This window comes from Mustelus asterias, chromosome 5 (assembly GCF_964213995.1).
Source record: "Mustelus asterias chromosome 5, sMusAst1.hap1.1, whole genome shotgun sequence".
Classification (NCBI taxonomy): Eukaryota; Metazoa; Chordata; class Chondrichthyes; order Carcharhiniformes; family Triakidae; genus Mustelus; species Mustelus asterias.
The window spans coordinates 69,166,217-69,184,162 of NC_135805.1; the positions used below are offsets into that span (position 1 = coordinate 69,166,217).

Consider the following 17,946-nt stretch of genomic DNA (forward strand, 5'->3'; position numbering starts at 1 on the left):
TGTATTCCTGACAGGGACAGTTGCCATAATTTCTGTCCAAAATGCCTACCTGAATTTTGACCATGTGTGGCACACAATTTTTCAACTGTGCGAGAAACCCCAACTCAAAGGGGCCATTTGAACTTCGTGCTGAGATCAAACATATGCCGTTTTGACTGTTCCAAGGGCATTAACCAACAGTGTCAGAGCTCCGAATTGATGGAGTAGATACGAATGCTCCGAAAAGGTGGAAAAGATCTGATTAAGCGGCACAGTAGCACAGTGGTTAATACTGCTGCCTCTCAGTGCCAGGTACCCGGATTTGATTCCCGGCTTGAGTTACTGTCTGTGCGAAGTCTGCACATTCTCCCCGTGTCTGTGTGGGTTTCCTCCAGGTGCTCTGGTTTCCTCCCACAGTCCAAAAGATGTGCTGGTTAGCTGCATTGACCATGCTAAATTCTCCCTCAGTGTACCCGAACAGGCGCCGGAGTGTGACAACTAGGGGATTTTCACAGTAACTTTGTTGCATTGTTGTTAATGTAAGCATACTGTGACACTGATAAATAAACTTTAAAATGATCTGAAGTTTTTATTAATCCCCTGCTCTTTAAACTTAAAAAATACAGACTTAATCTGTCAATGTGAGCCAGAATAAAATGCTGTTAGCTAGACTTCTGATTGACAGGCTATCTGGTGTAAGAAAAACACGTGACCACCTATTTCACAGTTTCAATGGAGATCTTTGTTGACTTTGCCCAAGGGCTGTTGAGTTGCTTTGTTGAGTTTCAAAAGCTACAATAAGCACTGCAGAGTTTTCTGAGTTTGATTGACAGTTTAAAGAGGCTATTAAAGGATTAGCTATCTTTGATGTGGCTAATGAATAGAAATATGTTGTTTTATAACAGAGCAATTGCTTAAGATTGAAAAGCATTGAATGAGCTGAATGAATGGGAGGTTCTCACTATCAAATGGGCATGAGTGCAAAATATATTGTGTTTTTAGAATTTAGTTTTTTTCATCTCCGCAAGGCTGCTGAGGTTTACCTATAGTGAATATTGGGTGAGTGGCTATGGAGGTGGTACATGGACATGAAGGCTTCGGGGGTGATTGGGGGCATGAGTTAGAATTGAGGTCACATGGGGGTATGAGAAAGTGTGTAGGGGATTGAAGGGTTGTGAGGGGTGAGGGTTAAAAGACCTAACAGCCTCTAAAACAATTGGGATGAAGTCCCGGAAAACTAAGGTGGGCCTTCTAACCAGCTCACACTTGCCCAACTCTGTGGCCACCTACAATCTGCTCATGGAGTTATTGGGCCTAAGTCTATCCTGCCCCACCTCCCTCGAGTGAATTCTTGGGTTAATGGGGCCCTTTAGCAGAAGTAGGTCTGTCAAGTTGGGAAATTTCTGAACTCAAGCTACCCACCTGAAAAGTGACAATCCAGCCCTAAGGTTCAACTCGGAACATAACATGCTGCTTACTGCTTTTGACAAAAGGCATTGAATTGAAAGGCATTGGACAATGAAGATAGGCATACAGCACCAAATTTCCTTGAGCTCTAGCAGACAGATGCCACAGATTCTTTGCAAAGGGCGCTGATTTCAAACGCAGTCCAAATGACTGGATGCCACTTCTGACAGGCCTGCTGAAAATCTGCGGCCAACTGTAGCTGAAGTGAATGCTGTAAACCATTGCTTCAGTGCTAACAGCAAAGTCTGGGCCAATAAAAGTGATAAGATTGATCAGATGGTGTCAATTCCCACTGGAATACCCTGTAGTCCTAACTCTAGTGATTCTAAAGGATTGCATGCCAACAAAATGCTGGCTGAGTTGGGTCCTTTAAGAGTGTTTCACACTGCATCATAAGCTTGAACACTTAAACCATGCACTGTTCATCCTGGAGACATATGCCTTCTTGTAAAGTGACCAATTTGAAGTGTAGTTCGAAGCTTCCAAACAGGCTTTTTGACTTTGCAGACAGGTTCTTAGTCAACATTTCATTTCTCTTACTATTTCTCTCTCTCCCACACGCAACCCTCCTCAACTAGCTTGTATTTAAGGTGTTCCAATATTTGGTGTGGGCAGCTGCCAAAAGAATGCATATTGTATGATCCTGGAAGTCAGGTTCGTAGGTCACCAGTGAATCATAAATCCAACTCCCGCAAAATCACAGTGGCAGAGTGAGCTTGCAGTTATTTTGACCTTGTGATTTGTTTCCTGTTTTACAACAGTGATGACATTTCAGAAATACTTAATTTGCTGTAAAGTGCTTTGGGCCATTTTGAGATTGTAAAAGGTGTGACAACAGCAGGCAAGAACAAGCCAGATCGCAGAGGGAAACCTGTCTTACTGATCATAACCCCATTTTCTGTATTTTGAAAATGACCAAGAAAAACCACTGATCCTAACAGCATAGAACAACTAAAGGTAACACCTTTGGGATTTTAAAACTTAAAAGATTTATTAACAAGAAAATATACTTAAATACATAAGATCAAAGTTACACAATTAAAACAATCTGACAGAACAACCCCACAAAAACAACTTGGCCAGAACACAGTGGTTAGCACTGCTGCCTCACAGGGACCCAGGTTCAATTCCTGGCTTGGGTCACTATCTGTGCAGAATCTGCACGTTCTCCCTGTGTCTGCGTGGGTTTCCTCCGTGTTCTCCGGTTTCCTCCCCCAGTCCAAAAGGCATGCTGGTTAGGTGCATCGGCTATGCTAAATTCCCCCTCAGTGCACCCAAACAGGCACCGGAGTGTGGTGACTAGGGGATTTTCACAGTAACTTCATTGCAGTGTTAATGTAAGCCTACTTGTGACACTAATAAATAAACTTATAAAAAACTTATAAAAGTAAGTTACTTTCTTCTCAACAAATCCCTTATAGATTTTAAACTATAAAAATCCAGTAATATAACCCAAAGCAGGCAACGACTGTCATTTTAATAAACATTTCCACTCCAAATCTTTAGAAACAGACTCCTTTCTGGAATCAAAGGGAGGAATTCCCATAAGACCATAGCGAGCGGGATGCGGAGTGTTTCCTGCGGCGGAGGCCAGTGGGAAACCAAGCCAAATCTTATGGCCCCAACCTCATAATTAGCCAAGCGGGTGTTTTGCGCCGTATTCCGTAGTCGGGAGGCCTGATGATGCATAGTCTGCCCATCATATCCGGTGTCATATTGAAAAGGTGCCCAACATCACCAACCCTCTATTGAAGAATGATGATGGACCTCCCAAAAATTGATTTCCAGGAACATTCTGAGGCTAGAGACATCTGTTCTTGAAGACACCTATAAATGCTCCCCCCTCCCAGTGATGTGGTTTATGGGGTCAAGCGTTGCTGGCAGCCTCCAATTATCAACTCTGGAGGAAGCCCCAGCCTTTGATTAGGTGAGTCCCGACACCTGAATGCAATGTTGTTCCAGACGTGTTTTGGACCAGCATGTTTTCCTGCAGGTGTCGCTGAGAATCAGTCATGTGTTTAAAATTCTGGTTGGGCCTTCATCTGCATCCCATCAGTGGGATGCAAAGCAGTTTCATGCCAGCATCCAGCAGGTTCCCCAATCCGCCATTGCTGAAGATACCATAGGAAACTCACACCGACGTGAAACCTATGTTGCAATCCCAGCAAATTCAGCCCCTCCTTCTCATCTCAGATTCCATTGTCCTCAGACACCTCTCTGACCTCAACATTTCCAAGAGTAAGAATCTTTTATATTTTCCTCTTTTGCCTCCAGTATTGGATCAACAGAATTGAATGTCCTTTGGAAGTTCCTTGTCACTTTGAAATTCAACAGCTGAATGGTCAAGTCCATACTAACCTTATTATACAAATTTTAAACCAGACTTATTCATTTGTAAATCCAAACTCACTATAGACTCTCATTACAAATTCATGGACCTTACGCCTTTACCCCTTTATCTTTCAGCTCTCATAGACAAACTGTCTCCAATAACTCCCCCCAATAACCAGCTCTGACAAAGGGGTCATCCAGACTCAAAACGTTAACTCTGTTCTTGCTCCACAGATGCTGTCAGACCCGCTGAGATTTTCCAGCATTTTCTGTTTTTGTTTGATTTCAGAATCCATAGTAATTTGCTTAACTCTATTAACCTATCCATAGTTTAATTAATCATGGACAAACACAGCCTTTTTTTGCAGAATACCATCATATTCCCAAAAAAGCATCACAAAGGTGCTATTGAAATGCAGACCCTTTCTTACCTAGATCCACAAACAGCACAACAAAGGCTGGTCCTGATTAGGAAAGCAGCCACTGCTTTATAAGATTTGATGTGGATAATTTAATGAATTATTTATTTCTGATTCAAGTTATTATTACATAGGGTGTGAGGATTCTTTTTTGTATTTCTGTATTCATGTATAGAATCTGTGTATGTAAGAGTAAAGCTGTGTCTGTGTGGGTCCAGGATTAATCAAAGGAGAGGTTGTTGGAATCATATTGTCTGTTGAATCTAAGGGATGAAAGACTAAAGGTGTTATCTTTTTGCATTTTATAGATCTATTTACATGGGTACGATGGGTATAGAGGGATATGGGCCAAATGCGGGCAATTGGGATTAATTTAGGGGTTTTTTAAAAAAAGGGCAGCATGGACAAGTTGGGCCGAAGGGCCTGTTTCCATGCTGTAAACCTCTATGACTCTAAAGAGGCCTTATGGCAGATTTTAACTTATAAGTAAACAGAGTAGATTTGAAATTTGCATTTGCGATAAGTGTTGAAATTAATCTGTAGCTGCTGTATTCTAAAGGATATTTGCATTTTACAGGAAATTTGTGAGTAAATAGGCATTTTAGCATTTTATTGATTCAAAAGTAGGACTGAAATAGAAACATGAATGGTTTTAACATTTGGGGACCTGAGTTTGCAAAGAGATATTGGAAGGCAATGGAGGACTCGGATGAAAGGAGTGATAAGGGTATTAATGAAACGGGGCTTCAGCCTGGAGTGTCCCGTGCCAAAGTGCATCTTAGTGAGGACATTAGTGTGGGTGTTGCACGAATGTGATTTGCTACGGGGCAAGTCCTACTGAAAGCCACTTCCTGTGTGTTTGGAGTGTGCTGAAAAAGCTGTGAAAGTCTTTGATGAAAAGCAACTTGGGTTTGGGCCAGGAAAATATTTACCCGAAGGAACAGTTGGTTTTTAGTCTCACTTTGAAAAATCATATCAGTGTACCTATATTCTGGAAGTCATGGATTGCACTTTTGTTTAAAACAAAAACAGTTTCTCAGTTTGGGTAATATTTCCTGAATTTTATGTTGAAAGAATCCAGAAGGGCTGTTCCCAGAAAGATAGGGTATTTTCACAGTAAGTTCATTTTAGTGTGAATGTAAGCCTACTTGTGACTAATAAATAAACTTTAACTTAGATATGCATCTTTGGTAAAGCGGATTTTTCCAACTGTTTATCTTTTATCTTGGGAGTTTAAGTGTTATCCTTTCTTTTAATAAACATTTTAGTTCTTCAAATTTTAAAAGTTATCGCTGGCATCCTGTGCTTTTAACTTGCCCTCCTCATTTCTACAATACAATGAAAGGAGCTTACAACTAGATGAGATGGATTTCAAGCTGAGATCGAGCTGGCTCAGTATTAACATCAGCTGTAGTCATAGCAAGGGGAATAATCCTTTTCCTACATGAATATTCAAGCATAATTCCAATCTATTATTTTAGTAACCAGCTTTGTTGTTGTTAATCCAGCTCCTAATCTTATGTTTTCAAATATTTCAGTTCTGTGGTTTGAAACTTGCCTCTAAATGTCTTCAGCTTTATTTCCCCACCTAACTTCAAAAATATCCTCAAAAGTGAATTTTCTGAACTGAACATTATGGATCACTCCCTTTAATTCAACCACCCCTGGAATCTGCTCAGACACAGACATCACGGAAAGATGTTGGCTGCAAAATTGGGCTCCTGTAATTTCAGGGTTATGGGTAGATTCATAGAATCATAGAATCCCTAATCCCTACAGTGCAGAAGGAGGCCATTTGGCCTATCGAGTCTGCACCGATCACAATCCCACCTAGGCCCTATCCCCATAACCCCATGCATTTACCCCAGCTAGTCCCCTGACACTAAGGGGCAATTTAGCATGGCCAATCCACCTAACTCACACATCTTTTTTCTGTGGAAGAAAACTGGAGCACCGGCAGGAAACCCACGTTGCTTACCAAAGTGGTGTCTGCACGCATGTGCGTTCTCCTGGAGTGTCCGTGCGAAAGTATTTTAGTGAGGACATTGGCGTGGATGTTGCGAGAATGTAGCGATAGTATGTAGTGCAGGCAGATTGTGCTGTCAGTCAAGTGTGTATCACAGATTTCACTCGAGCATTTTCATTGTGGATGTCACCAGACTAGTTAGTGCCTTCTCTTAAATGCGCACAGTTTAACATGTATTCCGCTGCAGGAAGAATCCACCCTACCAGTTCTACTTATAGAGACTGTCAGTTGTTAGTTGCTGATTAGTATCTACTGGCTGTGTTTGATTTTTTGAGGTGTTGTTTGTGCTGAGGAGTTGGTTAAATTTGTTGAAGTCTGCAGGTGGTGAAAGCCGTGATTGTGACTGCAAGGCCTCTGGCCACATCACTTGCTCTCAGTCATGGTTGCCATAGTTGCAATTCCCCTTAGGCTGCAGCTTGAGAGGAAGATGGAGCAGAGACAGCCAAGAAGACAAGCTGCTTGCAAAAGGGGAAGGAGGAGAGAAGGCACTTACCAGGAGGCCTTAGCCGCCTAGGGTCTTTCAGGACTACTTCTCTTACCTTCACCTAAGCAAGGAACAGTGTGTGAATCATTTGTGCTTTGTGAAGAAGATGCTTACAGAACTCTACCACTATTGGAACCAAACCAGCAGCGTCAGTATTGGAGGAGGATGAGACAGTTGTGGTCTCTTACAGTCTGCTGCCACCATATATGTTGAGGGTCTCGATGTAGACCTCAAGGAATTTACTTATTTGCCATCGATGCTAAGCAAGATATTGAGAATGATGAGGTTCTAGTTGAACACAATTACATGAAGTTTATTACTAGCAGCAACTTCTGCATAGGCCCTGATCTAGCCTGGGTCCTAAAGTTACATAGGTTCATTACTTAACTATATGCCTGACTCATCAGGTACACACGAAGACTTACTGATATAGAGTCACAGACAATAGTGAACATCTGCAGTAGGGACCACAAGCAAAAGTGAACATCTAACATGGAATCTGTACCTTTTATTCTCCAGCCTTACACATGGTGATATCACTATGGAGATCCTTCAAGATACATGTCGTGTCTGCATTGACAGACAATATCGCAACAAGGACGATACTGCTAGTGGCCATGGAGGTGACTGTTGCCATGAATTTCTTTGTATCAGGATCATTACAGACTGGAGCAAGCGACATACCTGGCATCTCTGTTTGCTGTCTATTGCTGCATTAGAGAGGGGACTAAATTATGTTTTCTTTGAACAGAAAGAAACAAGAAGAGCCTGCATGTTGCTTTCCCAGGATAGCAGGCTTCCCTGTAGTGCAGGGTGTCATTGACTGCACAGACCTTACTTTGCAAATGCCATATCTTAATGCTGAGATGTCTCTCAACTACAAAGGTTACCATCTGATCGATATGCAGTTGGTGTGCAACTACTCTCAGCTTGCCATGCAGGTGGATGCCTGTTAACCTTTCATTCTCATCCATGGGGGTGAAGACATATAGCCTTGCTTGCCCTCTGCCAGTTAGATGCTGCTGCTTCCAGTTTTGTGTGCAACTTTGTCGTGCAAGAGAAGATGCTGGAGGAGCAGGTTAATTACTCATTTTAGCCATGTAGTGTTTACTTAGGAGAGAGCTTTTTTTAATTGACTAAAGGAATGGAAGGGGGGTTTAGGTATGCAGGGTCATGTGATAAGGTGGTTAATGGGAGGAGCTAGGTATGCACAGAGGAAAAATACAGCTTTTAGTTCTGGCTGGGGTTTGTTTCAAGACAGAGGTCTGCAAGCTGATCTCTCCACAAAACCTCTCTGAAAGCTTCAACACTATTTATACTCATTATAGCAAGTATATTTATGGTTGCCAACTGTATTTAAAGTGGCTTTTGAGTCTGTAAGAAGAATGTTGCTTATTTGGAACTGAAACAGTGAGAAGTTAGAAATTAGAGTTATTTCTTTTCACATTTATATCTTGTTCAATGGGTACTAGTTAAACTGCTTCACTAGATAGAGTTATGGTTAAACTGTGTTATTAAATAACTTTTGTTTTGCTATAAAAGATCCCTAATTTGTCAGTAGAATTACTATCCTCATATTTATGCCAAAATAGGAAAATTGTTGGAGTCTAGCCTGGCTTCCTAATGTAATTTGGGATTCTGGTCCAAGATCCTAACAATAGAGATCAGGCATGCCCTTTTCCACTGTAAATAACAGATAATTTAAAGGCCAATGACCAAAATTGTATATCTCCCACCAAGTGGATTGAATGCCTTCCTGTGCTGTAATTTTCTTGTTCTTTGATAGTGACTTTTAAGGGGCATCTTGACAAATACATGAATAGGATGGGAATGGAGGGATATAGTCCTTGGAAGGTTAGGGGGTTTAGTTCAGTTGGACAGCATGGTCAGTGCAGGCTTGGAGGGCCGAAGGGCCTGTTCCTGTGCTGTAATTTTCTTTGTTCTTTGAAATGTAAATCTACATGTAGTTTTAACATTTTTAGATTTGGCAAATTATATAAGCTGGTTAAATATATACTTCAGTAAGTTACAGAATTTGACACTGAAACTAGTTTTTAATACTCTGATTTTGTATTGCTATGTAACGTAATCTAACCTGCATTATTCCACAGCAGTTCTAAGGAGGGAATTATACCAAAACATTGACTTCAGTTCTCTTCACAGATGCAGCCTAGTCTGCTCTGTGATTAATGGTTTCCACTATGAATTCAAAATTGTATGACGTATAATATGACCTTTGGTCATTTAAAACCCCTCTCTGTTCCCTCATTCATCTGCAGATCTGGAAGATTTGGTGTTATATGTGCTTCTGGCCTTCAGTTTAGAATCTGCCTGGCTCAGGGATGTTGACTAAAGTGGGATCTAATACAGCTTCCCCCTTTCTTGATCTAACAAAACAAATCAAAATAACACCATTGGAAGGCAGTGGTATTCCTGTTGTCATACAGCAAATGAAACATTTCCATTAAAGTTACTTAATATCATTGTAGTTCTTGAAGGTTCTTGTGATGAAGCCCTTAGCCTTCAGTTGACAATTGCCCACAGTGGCATGGCTGATAGATGAATGTCTCCAGATGAGGCATGACAGGCACAGATCAGTGTTCCATTGATCTATTGTGCAGCCTTCCTTCAAGTGGTCCTTGAACAAAATAATAATTGGGATTGTGGCCTTCGATAAGAAATTAATGTGTGCAGTTCAACAGCTATTTAAAATAAAAACATCTTTTCCTCTGCTTTCCTAGCCCCATGGAAGTCATTGATGGATTTGAGACTTCAGTGATTGAATCATATGATTTGAATTGAAGTATTATAATGATGAATCGTGTAAAATCAAATTATGTTAGATTTTATTCCACTACATGAAGCAGGAGAGTAGGACAGTCTGTAAATATTATAAGCCAATTTGTGTGTGTGTTACAAATACATAATGAAATATTTTATAAGTTGTTCTTTGATAATCCAGTTAGTTTCTGTTCCATGTATTTCAGCACAGGTGCTGTGTCTGTCTGTACGCACTTGTGTGTGGGTGGGGAAGCAACATTGAAAGCTGTGGTATATTTATTGCTACTGCTGATTATGCTGCATCTGGTTAGTTGGTAAGGAAAACAGTTTAGTTTTTCCTAGGTTTAAGTCAATGTGCTAAGTCAGTAAGAAAAACTTAAAAACAAAAAAATGACGACTTCTGCCATATTAAAACATTTCAAATTGAAATCTATATTAAAGTGGTTAGGTATACTGATCGAATAAGTAAGTCAGGGCCCTAGATTTTAATTGCCAGCATATTTCTGGCAAGAAACCACACTAGAGATTTAATTTCTCACCTGCCCACAGCTGAGTGAGGCGCAGTTAATGTTAACGGCTGGGGCACATTTAAATCCCAATAGCCAGCTCCCCACCCACAATGGGTAGGAGGTTGTCAGAAAATCAGTTGTCTTGATACTGCCCACTTACACACGGTTGCTAAGAGTTCTCACATTGGTGAATGGGGGGAAGATGGTCTGGAGCAGGGGAAACACAAGCTTTCCTTGTGGAGCCCAGAGGAGCTAAATGATCAAATAAAATTAATTAAGCTTTGGCAAACCTTTTCCACATTTTGACACAGCCTATCAAATACAGAAAAAGAAAAGGGATGATGCGCCACTTGAGATACACTGGCTCCATAATAAAATTCCTAAACCAACGTGCCACCATCTTCATCACTTCTGGAATTTTCCACTGAAAGTGACATCAGATGTACAGTAAATGTGTCTGAGTGCAGGAAGGTATAAATTCTCATGAGATGTAAATGGCAAGAGTACATCATACAATGTATTTCCCATTAATTGTGACTTTGCAACGCAACCAATAGAAAGGTATTTGACAGTCCTGGCACCCAGCCTTGCTCTGCTAGTGGAGCAAAGTTAAACTTTCAATTCCTGAACAATTGTCAGAGGTTCTTCCTCAATGTCAGCTGCCCCAGAGGCTGTCAGCTGCATCATGCCCTGATAACTCTGAAGGAGCAGCTGCTGCTAATCGCTGTTGGCTTATCCTCAGGTGTGCTCTCTGGCTCTGGACAAAGATTTTGGCCGGAATTTTACCGTCCCGCCCACCACGGGACTCAGATCAGGCGAGAGGCGAACCACGGAAAGATCCGTTGATCTCAAGTGGATTTTTCGGTTTCGGGATGAGTGAGGCCGGAAAATCCCACCCTTTGTCTCAAATATGCAAATTGTTTTGAATTTAAGAACTTTACTAGAAAGCCACATGACCATGACAGGGATTGTCTACAGAAATTCATGATAGCATTTTAACCAACTCAGACTGAATCAGATTCAGCCCCCAATTTACACTCTGCTTCATGTCCGTGAAGAGGGGAAAGTTAAGTTTTAAAGTTTATTCATTAGTGTCACGAATAGGCTTACATTAACATTGCAATGAAGTTAGTGTGAAAATCGTCTAGTCGCCACACGGCACCTGTTCGGGTACACTGAGGGAGAATTTAGCATGGCCAACGCACCTAACCAGCACGTCTTTCGGACTGTGGGAGGAAACCAGAGCACCCGGAGGAAACCCACGCTGACATGAGGAGAACATGCAGACTCTACACAGACAGTGACCTTAACCGGGAAATGAGCCCGGGTCCCTGGCACTGTGAGGCAGCAGTGCTAACCACTTCTCCACCGTGCGATAAAAGTTTTCAAAATCATGAGGAGTCTAGACAGAATAGACAAGGAGAAACTGATTCCTTTGGCAGAAGAGTCCAGAAATAGAGAACACCAATGAATTGATTGACAAAAGAACCATGAGGATTTGTTTTTTAACCCAATGGGTGTCTAGGATCTGGATTCTAAGATCCACGATTGGGCTTTTCTTTTCATGCAAGGTAGTTATACCTTGTATGAAAAGGAAAGGCCAATTGTGGATCTTACAATCTCCTGTTAAAATGGCAATCAAAGATTGGGAGAAACCTTTGGGAGTTCAGGTCTCTTACTACTTTCATCATTTGTCTATACAACTGTTCTATGGCGTGGGCAGTGTATTATCAGGCTTGGTAGCAATTGACCCTTGATTGTCTATTTAAATATGGCATGCAGGCTGCCAATTATGGCGTATTATGGGGGTGAGCAAAGGTGTGGGTGAGAAGGTGGCAGGGTAGGTAGGTGGGCACCCACCTTCTGCCCCATGCCCCTTATGCGCCTCTGTTGCCCAACTAAAAACATGCCCAGTGGAGGTACATAAAATGCAGCCCTATGACTTGTCATGCTGTTAAAAACTCATTCATACTGAGATGTATTTTTTCAGCCACATTTAGTGGGTAAGTTCATGCCCTTACATGGATTTCAATGTCAATGGGAACAACGTTATAGTGCAACCTTTCAAACAGTGGGGTAACACAGATATAGCTTCTGAGTTTCCACACTTAATGGAGAATGTGTATATTCTGGAACATGCTGTCTGATTTATTCCATAATAAGTTATCGGTGTTAGCCTCACCATTATTCTCCTTGAAAACGCAGGCCATGTGTTCAAGTAATTGTGAGTAATATCAAACAGTCGATATAAATATGTAAACAGTCTTTTGTGTCAGATATAATACAGTAGTTCCCTGCAACTGGATTAGGTATTTTTGGATGAACCTGGAATTATAGAAAAGTAAATATGGCAACCTAATCAATTATCAAATGATATTAGAATTAAACTGAATTATTCACATGAATAGTCATCAGGATTAGATTTTACTCCCTGTGATTTAATTTTTTTAAGTTAAATTCACCACACCGCAAATTTATTTGAACACGATCACTTTTTTTTGTCACTTCTGAAGCTCCAATTTAATGCTATATGGTGTAAGCAAGAAGTTACCTCCCTGTTGGGATATAGTTACTGTACATTTATCAGAAAATTATTTGCGGTGTGCACAGTTACATAATGTACCTTATACAATATACAAAGGCCAGGTTCTATTGGTCCAACGGGCGACTTGTTCACTGGTTAGAGAACCCTGCGGGGAATCCTCAGCTCCATGGGGAAGCCCAGCAGAATCAGCTGCCTTTCAGGCACTTAAATAGTTACTGTTTGGCCTTACATAAGTCCCGTCTGCTGAGAGCTGATAGCTAATCAGAGGTCGGCAGCATCTCATACTGCCAGGTGGATGGTTGTTGGCAGCAATGCATTCACTAGAGACCCAGTATCATCATGAGACCTCAGGTCATGGGTGAGTGAGGCTCCGCTGGAGATCATGGGGTTGGTGTTGTGAGAGAGAGAGGAGTAGGGGGCATGGACAGGGCTGTGGCTTTCAGAGGCCACCCACTTGCCCAATGTCAGGTCCTTCGATTAGTAGTGAAAGTGAGAACCCCACCCCATGCCCGGGAGGCCTGGGTAGCCTTCCTATGGTGTGGAAAAATCTCCATTTAATTCCTGAGCCACCACTAAATTCCGGTGAACTCAGAGATAATGGATGTCAATGGATGTCCATTAATGAGTCTAAGTTACATTCCGCTGCTAGTGGCTAGGAATCCTACATCCAGGGAAGTTTTGCTGCCAGCAGGAGACTGATGTGGGGCTCGCCCATGATTAAATGGGGCCAGACGCCATGTTTGCCCTGTGACGGGCTGCATTAAATCCAGTCCAATAAGTTAAATGCGTTCTGGGTGTTTATGTAGAGTTCCAAATTGATCCTGAAGCAATTTTCCCCTGATGCATTGATGACATTAGAATTTTACATTTGTTAAATGATGAATAACATGTTGATTGCTGCTTAATCACCAGAAATTCTGATGCTCAATGACCCTCTATCTAATTACCCAAGTATGGCTTATGGAACCATTGGTTGCATGTTTTTGCTTGTGAATTACTTTCCTAGGGTTAGGTATGCACCAATTTTCCTTTTGAGTGAAGTGGAAAACATTAATTGTTTTAACTTTATTTTTATTACAGGGCTATAATGGAACATAAGGAACTGTTAAAGGTACCGTGGGATTGGCAGATAGGTGAGAAATCTTTTTTCATATCCTGTTGTCCAGGAGTTTGGTTTTGAGGGCTAGGGTTCAAAACATAAAGTTTGAATAGCAATAAGGGTTTTGGGATTGGAGGAGCTTATTAGAATTGTATCATTCTTGTCCTTCTGCATTCCTTCCCATTTCTCTCAAACCAATAATTAATGTACATATTTGGTGAGATGGCGCACATATTATGCTATCCCCTTGGGCTTACTGTGGCCTGCTTGAACCCAGAGACTCTCACAGATGCTGAACATGACTTTATAATAACTTCTAAAATTTGCACAGTGCTGACCTTGTGGCTGCAAGTGTCAGATCAAGTGACAATACTTATTCATCTGTGATGTGGGGCGCGATCTTACCAGCTCGCTACGCTGATCGATCGGTGTGGCGAGCCAGTAAAATAGGGCAAAAAATTGGATTCACCCCCAGTTTCTCGCCTCTCGCGATCTTGCTAGCCCCATTTTGCCCGTGAAATAAGCCTCGCTGGTCGAGGTCTTCACCGGCGAGGATCACAGATTGTCCGCGCCAATTGGGACCGGATGTTATAGCCACGCCGGTGGGACTGAAGCCCCGGGTGGTTGGGGGCAGGACTGGGCAGTGCCCATGGGGCAGTGCCAGGCTGGCACTGCAAGTCTGGCACCCTGGTGACGTCCGGGCAATGATCGAGGAGGGTGTCAGCGATCGGGTGGGAGGGGTGCCATGGCAAGGGTGATGATTGGGGTGGGAGGAGGGGTGGGGGGGGATGACAGAGCTCCCAGAATACTGTGTAGAAACAGTGTACACAGTATACTGGGAGATCAGGCTGCCTGCACAATGGCGTCCCAGAGCTCGGCAGCCAGCTTCACAGGTGAGCTGAGACTCCATCCTGCCTACTTGCGAGATTCACGTTACGGCTCCTGTTATGCACAGAGTGCCGTACATTCCCATTACTTACGTTGCTGAAAAAAACAGTGAGAACACCTGCTATTTTCTCGCCCGCTCAAAACGTGGAATTTTCTTAAAGAAAATTCTACTTGTGGGTGTTGCTCTCACCTCCTCCTGAGGCTGTTGTGGCTAGGCAGGGAGCGGCTTTTAGGAATCTGAAAGCAAAAGCCAAATCAGAAGGAAAGGGTTGGGGTGAAGAAAGGGAGATGGGGTAGAAAGCAAGAGGTCCATGGTCACATCACTGCAGCTTGTTCTTCATGCCAGACAGTGGAATGAGGGTGAGGTGATGTTGGGAAAGGGACATAAGACAGTAGTAACATGCTGTCCTGCTGAAGGTTCTCAGTGATACCGCTCTGTATCTATGACATGGAGAATTGTCTGTTGCCTGGAGCTCAGGAGATGCAAGTGTTCTTCTTCCCCACTTCCTCTTCTATTGTGTGCCACATTATCCCGCATGAGAGAGAAGAAAGAGCAACAGCAGGAATGTTTAGATAATGTGCCTGACTCGGCTGAATAGCTGAAGGCCTGTGAAAGCAGTGAGAGATGGGTACGGGGCTGATATAATTGGAGGATGAGATGGGAGTTATCTGAGTGCTAGGCCTAAGTCCTGAGTGCTGGAACTGCTGCTGGATATTGAAGAGACTGATGCAATGAGCAACATGAGAGGTTGATGGTGTTGTGGGTACCAGTACCAGATGCGCTTTGAGGAGCATTGAATGACCTTGACCAGCTACGTGAGGTAATTGAACTTTTCCCAACACTGCTGCCAGGCTGTCATGGATGGTCTCCTCCCATTGACCTCCCTAATCCAGTTCTCTTTGGATGGATGTCTTTGATGCCATCCTGACTCCCATGAAAATATGGAGCTGAATAAAACAGAATAAAAACTGGGCACTCGTGCACCCATGCCAATAAAATGTTGTACGCACTAACATTGGGTACACATTCCTGTCGAAATCATGCCCGATCGGAGATAATACAGCAGGCGTAGCGTTTGAAAATTGGAAATCTACCCACCTTATTGAACTAATAATTTATTAAGGCTTGTTAATGTGCCAATGACCTAAATAATACACATTGGAAACAATGGCAGTGATTCTCCCATCGCAACTTTTCTGGCCAGTCGGCTGGGAGACGCGCGTTATTAGCCTTTTTCTGGGATTTGCGCATGCGCCGGGAATGCATGCGCATCTCCCAGAGCCGGAGAACAGTCGAAGTCCAGACCACGCTGGAAACCGGCGGGAAGAGAGGTAAGTCATTTGAAACTTTTTTTAATGTAGTTTAAATATGTTTAGCATTTCATTATCGGGAACTTGCCAGGCCTGATAGAATCTCCCACCCCGCCAGGGGTACTTCATTCCGGCAGGGTTTAGAGTAGCTCCCCATGTTCGGGGAACTAGCGGGAGACCCCGCCGGAATGAAGGGGGGGCAATCGGGGCCCCCAGGGGGTTAGGCGGGTGGGTGCCCCCTGGGCACGGGCATCCTGGCAGTGCCAGCCTGTGCCCCTTGGCAGTGCCCAAGGGGCACTTTTGGGAGAATCACCCCCCAATAACACGTATAAGAGAGTGCGATTCACACCAGGTGGGAATCTCATTTTTTAACTCTAACCTTGCAAGGCCAGGTTCAAAGTCTCTAGATGAGTCCTTAATTTGTTCTCAACAGTTCAGGGTGCTGTGACTGCAGGTAGTGCTTGATTTAGAAAACTGTGTTTCCATAGATAACACTTGTTATTTCGAGGCCTCGTTTTTCCTGCTGAGAAGTGAATTTAGACCCTCAGCTCACCTCAGCCTTCTTGGTAGGGAAAACATGGGAACAGTTATCCTGGTGGGAAACACCTGCCAGTGAGGAAGAGAGGAGAAGAAGATTGAGAGGGAGAGGAAGAAAGACAGATGCAGAGGTCCAGGATGCACTGGTGGTGCATGCAAGTGGCAGAACTGTGATGGAGTTAAAGATGATGCAAACAATATGATGCATCAACAGGGGCACAGAAATGCTAATGCTGTCAATAGTGTATACAGGCAAAGACCTTCAGATGTCAGAGACACATTGCCGAGGAGACTCAGGCTCTGCAGATCCACAGTGACCTCTCTTTGTGACATGCTAGCGGGGAGTTCTCTTCCAACTATGTTGGTGCTCACTCAATGCTAGTTGCAGGAAAGGTGCCATGCTGAATTTCTTTGCAGCAGGATTTTTTCAGGCAGCACATAGAGATCTCAGTGCCGATACACAGCTACTGCACATCACCTCATTAAGGTCTTTACAGATGCAGTGTTCAGAAGGGCTGTTAATTACATTCCATTCTCACTGAACCGTCAGGATCAACTGGGAAAAGTCAGAGGGTTTGCGGTAATCGCTGAGGATTCAGTGAGTGATTGACTGTACCCACATCACCACACAGGCTGCAGCCCTGTACATTTATTAACAGGAAGGGATTTCACTCCTTGAATGCCCAGCTAGTCTGTGACCACGCCGATGGATTATGCAGGCATGCACAAAGTTCCCAAGCAGCATCCGCAACTCATCCGTTCTGCATAACTCTCAGGTTCCAGACTGGGTGTGGGCCTGATGCCCTGGATGGTTTACTTATCGGTGACAAAAGTTACCCTGTTAAAAGATGTCTGATGACTCCATTGAGGTCCTCAAGAACAGTAACGGAGAGGAGTTATAATGACAACCAGGGAATCACCATCGCACACCTAGAGTACAGTTGGGCTACTGAAGGTGAGGTTCAGAAGCCTTGAAAGATCATGAATGTCATGAATAGTCATGGTATTTTGTGCACTCCAAACCCTGCCATTCAGAGAGGGGACACCATTGAGGAAGAGGGGCATCAGATAGTGAACATACATCTGAGGATGAGGAGCAAGATGAAGTGACGGAACACACTAGCATAGAGGTGCAAGGCCTTCCACGTGACTACATGGATGGCCGTGACACAGGGGATGCCTTGATAAGGCAGAGGTTCCAATAGGTTAGAATTCCCTGGTCTCAGAGATGCATGCACTGCATTGTGTCTCAACATTATTCCATGTGGAATGTGAGATTCATGTCAACGTTCTATCTGTTTTGAGTCCTTGCCATTCAAGGCATCATGGCCACCTCCAATACTGGAAAGTCATATATTTACCAAAAGAAGTTCAACAACATTACAGATTGAATGAACCTCTGCATGAGGTTTATTGAGATATTCACTATGACTCATCTCATCAACAAATATACAACTTGCAATTATGTGTCCCACTTGGTGACTTTTGTCGGATTTTCTTAAGTCTTTTTCTGGTGTTCCAGTGCAGTGCTTTCCCCCTCACTTGCTGCTGCACTGGAGAGAAGCTGCTG

The 17,946-nt window shown here is 43.1% G+C and overlaps 1 protein-coding gene across 1 annotated transcript in view; it reads left to right on the top strand.

Annotated features, from left to right (window-relative positions):
* The window catches only part of slc35f1 (solute carrier family 35 member F1), a 343,915-nt gene that overhangs the window by 271,005 nt on the left and 54,964 nt on the right, over positions 1-17,946 (top strand). The window contains exon 6 of the mRNA XM_078213703.1: positions 13,622-13,674. Coding sequence (XP_078069829.1) covers positions 13,622-13,674 — 53 coding nt within the window. The remainder of the gene's footprint in view (positions 1-13,621; positions 13,675-17,946) is intronic.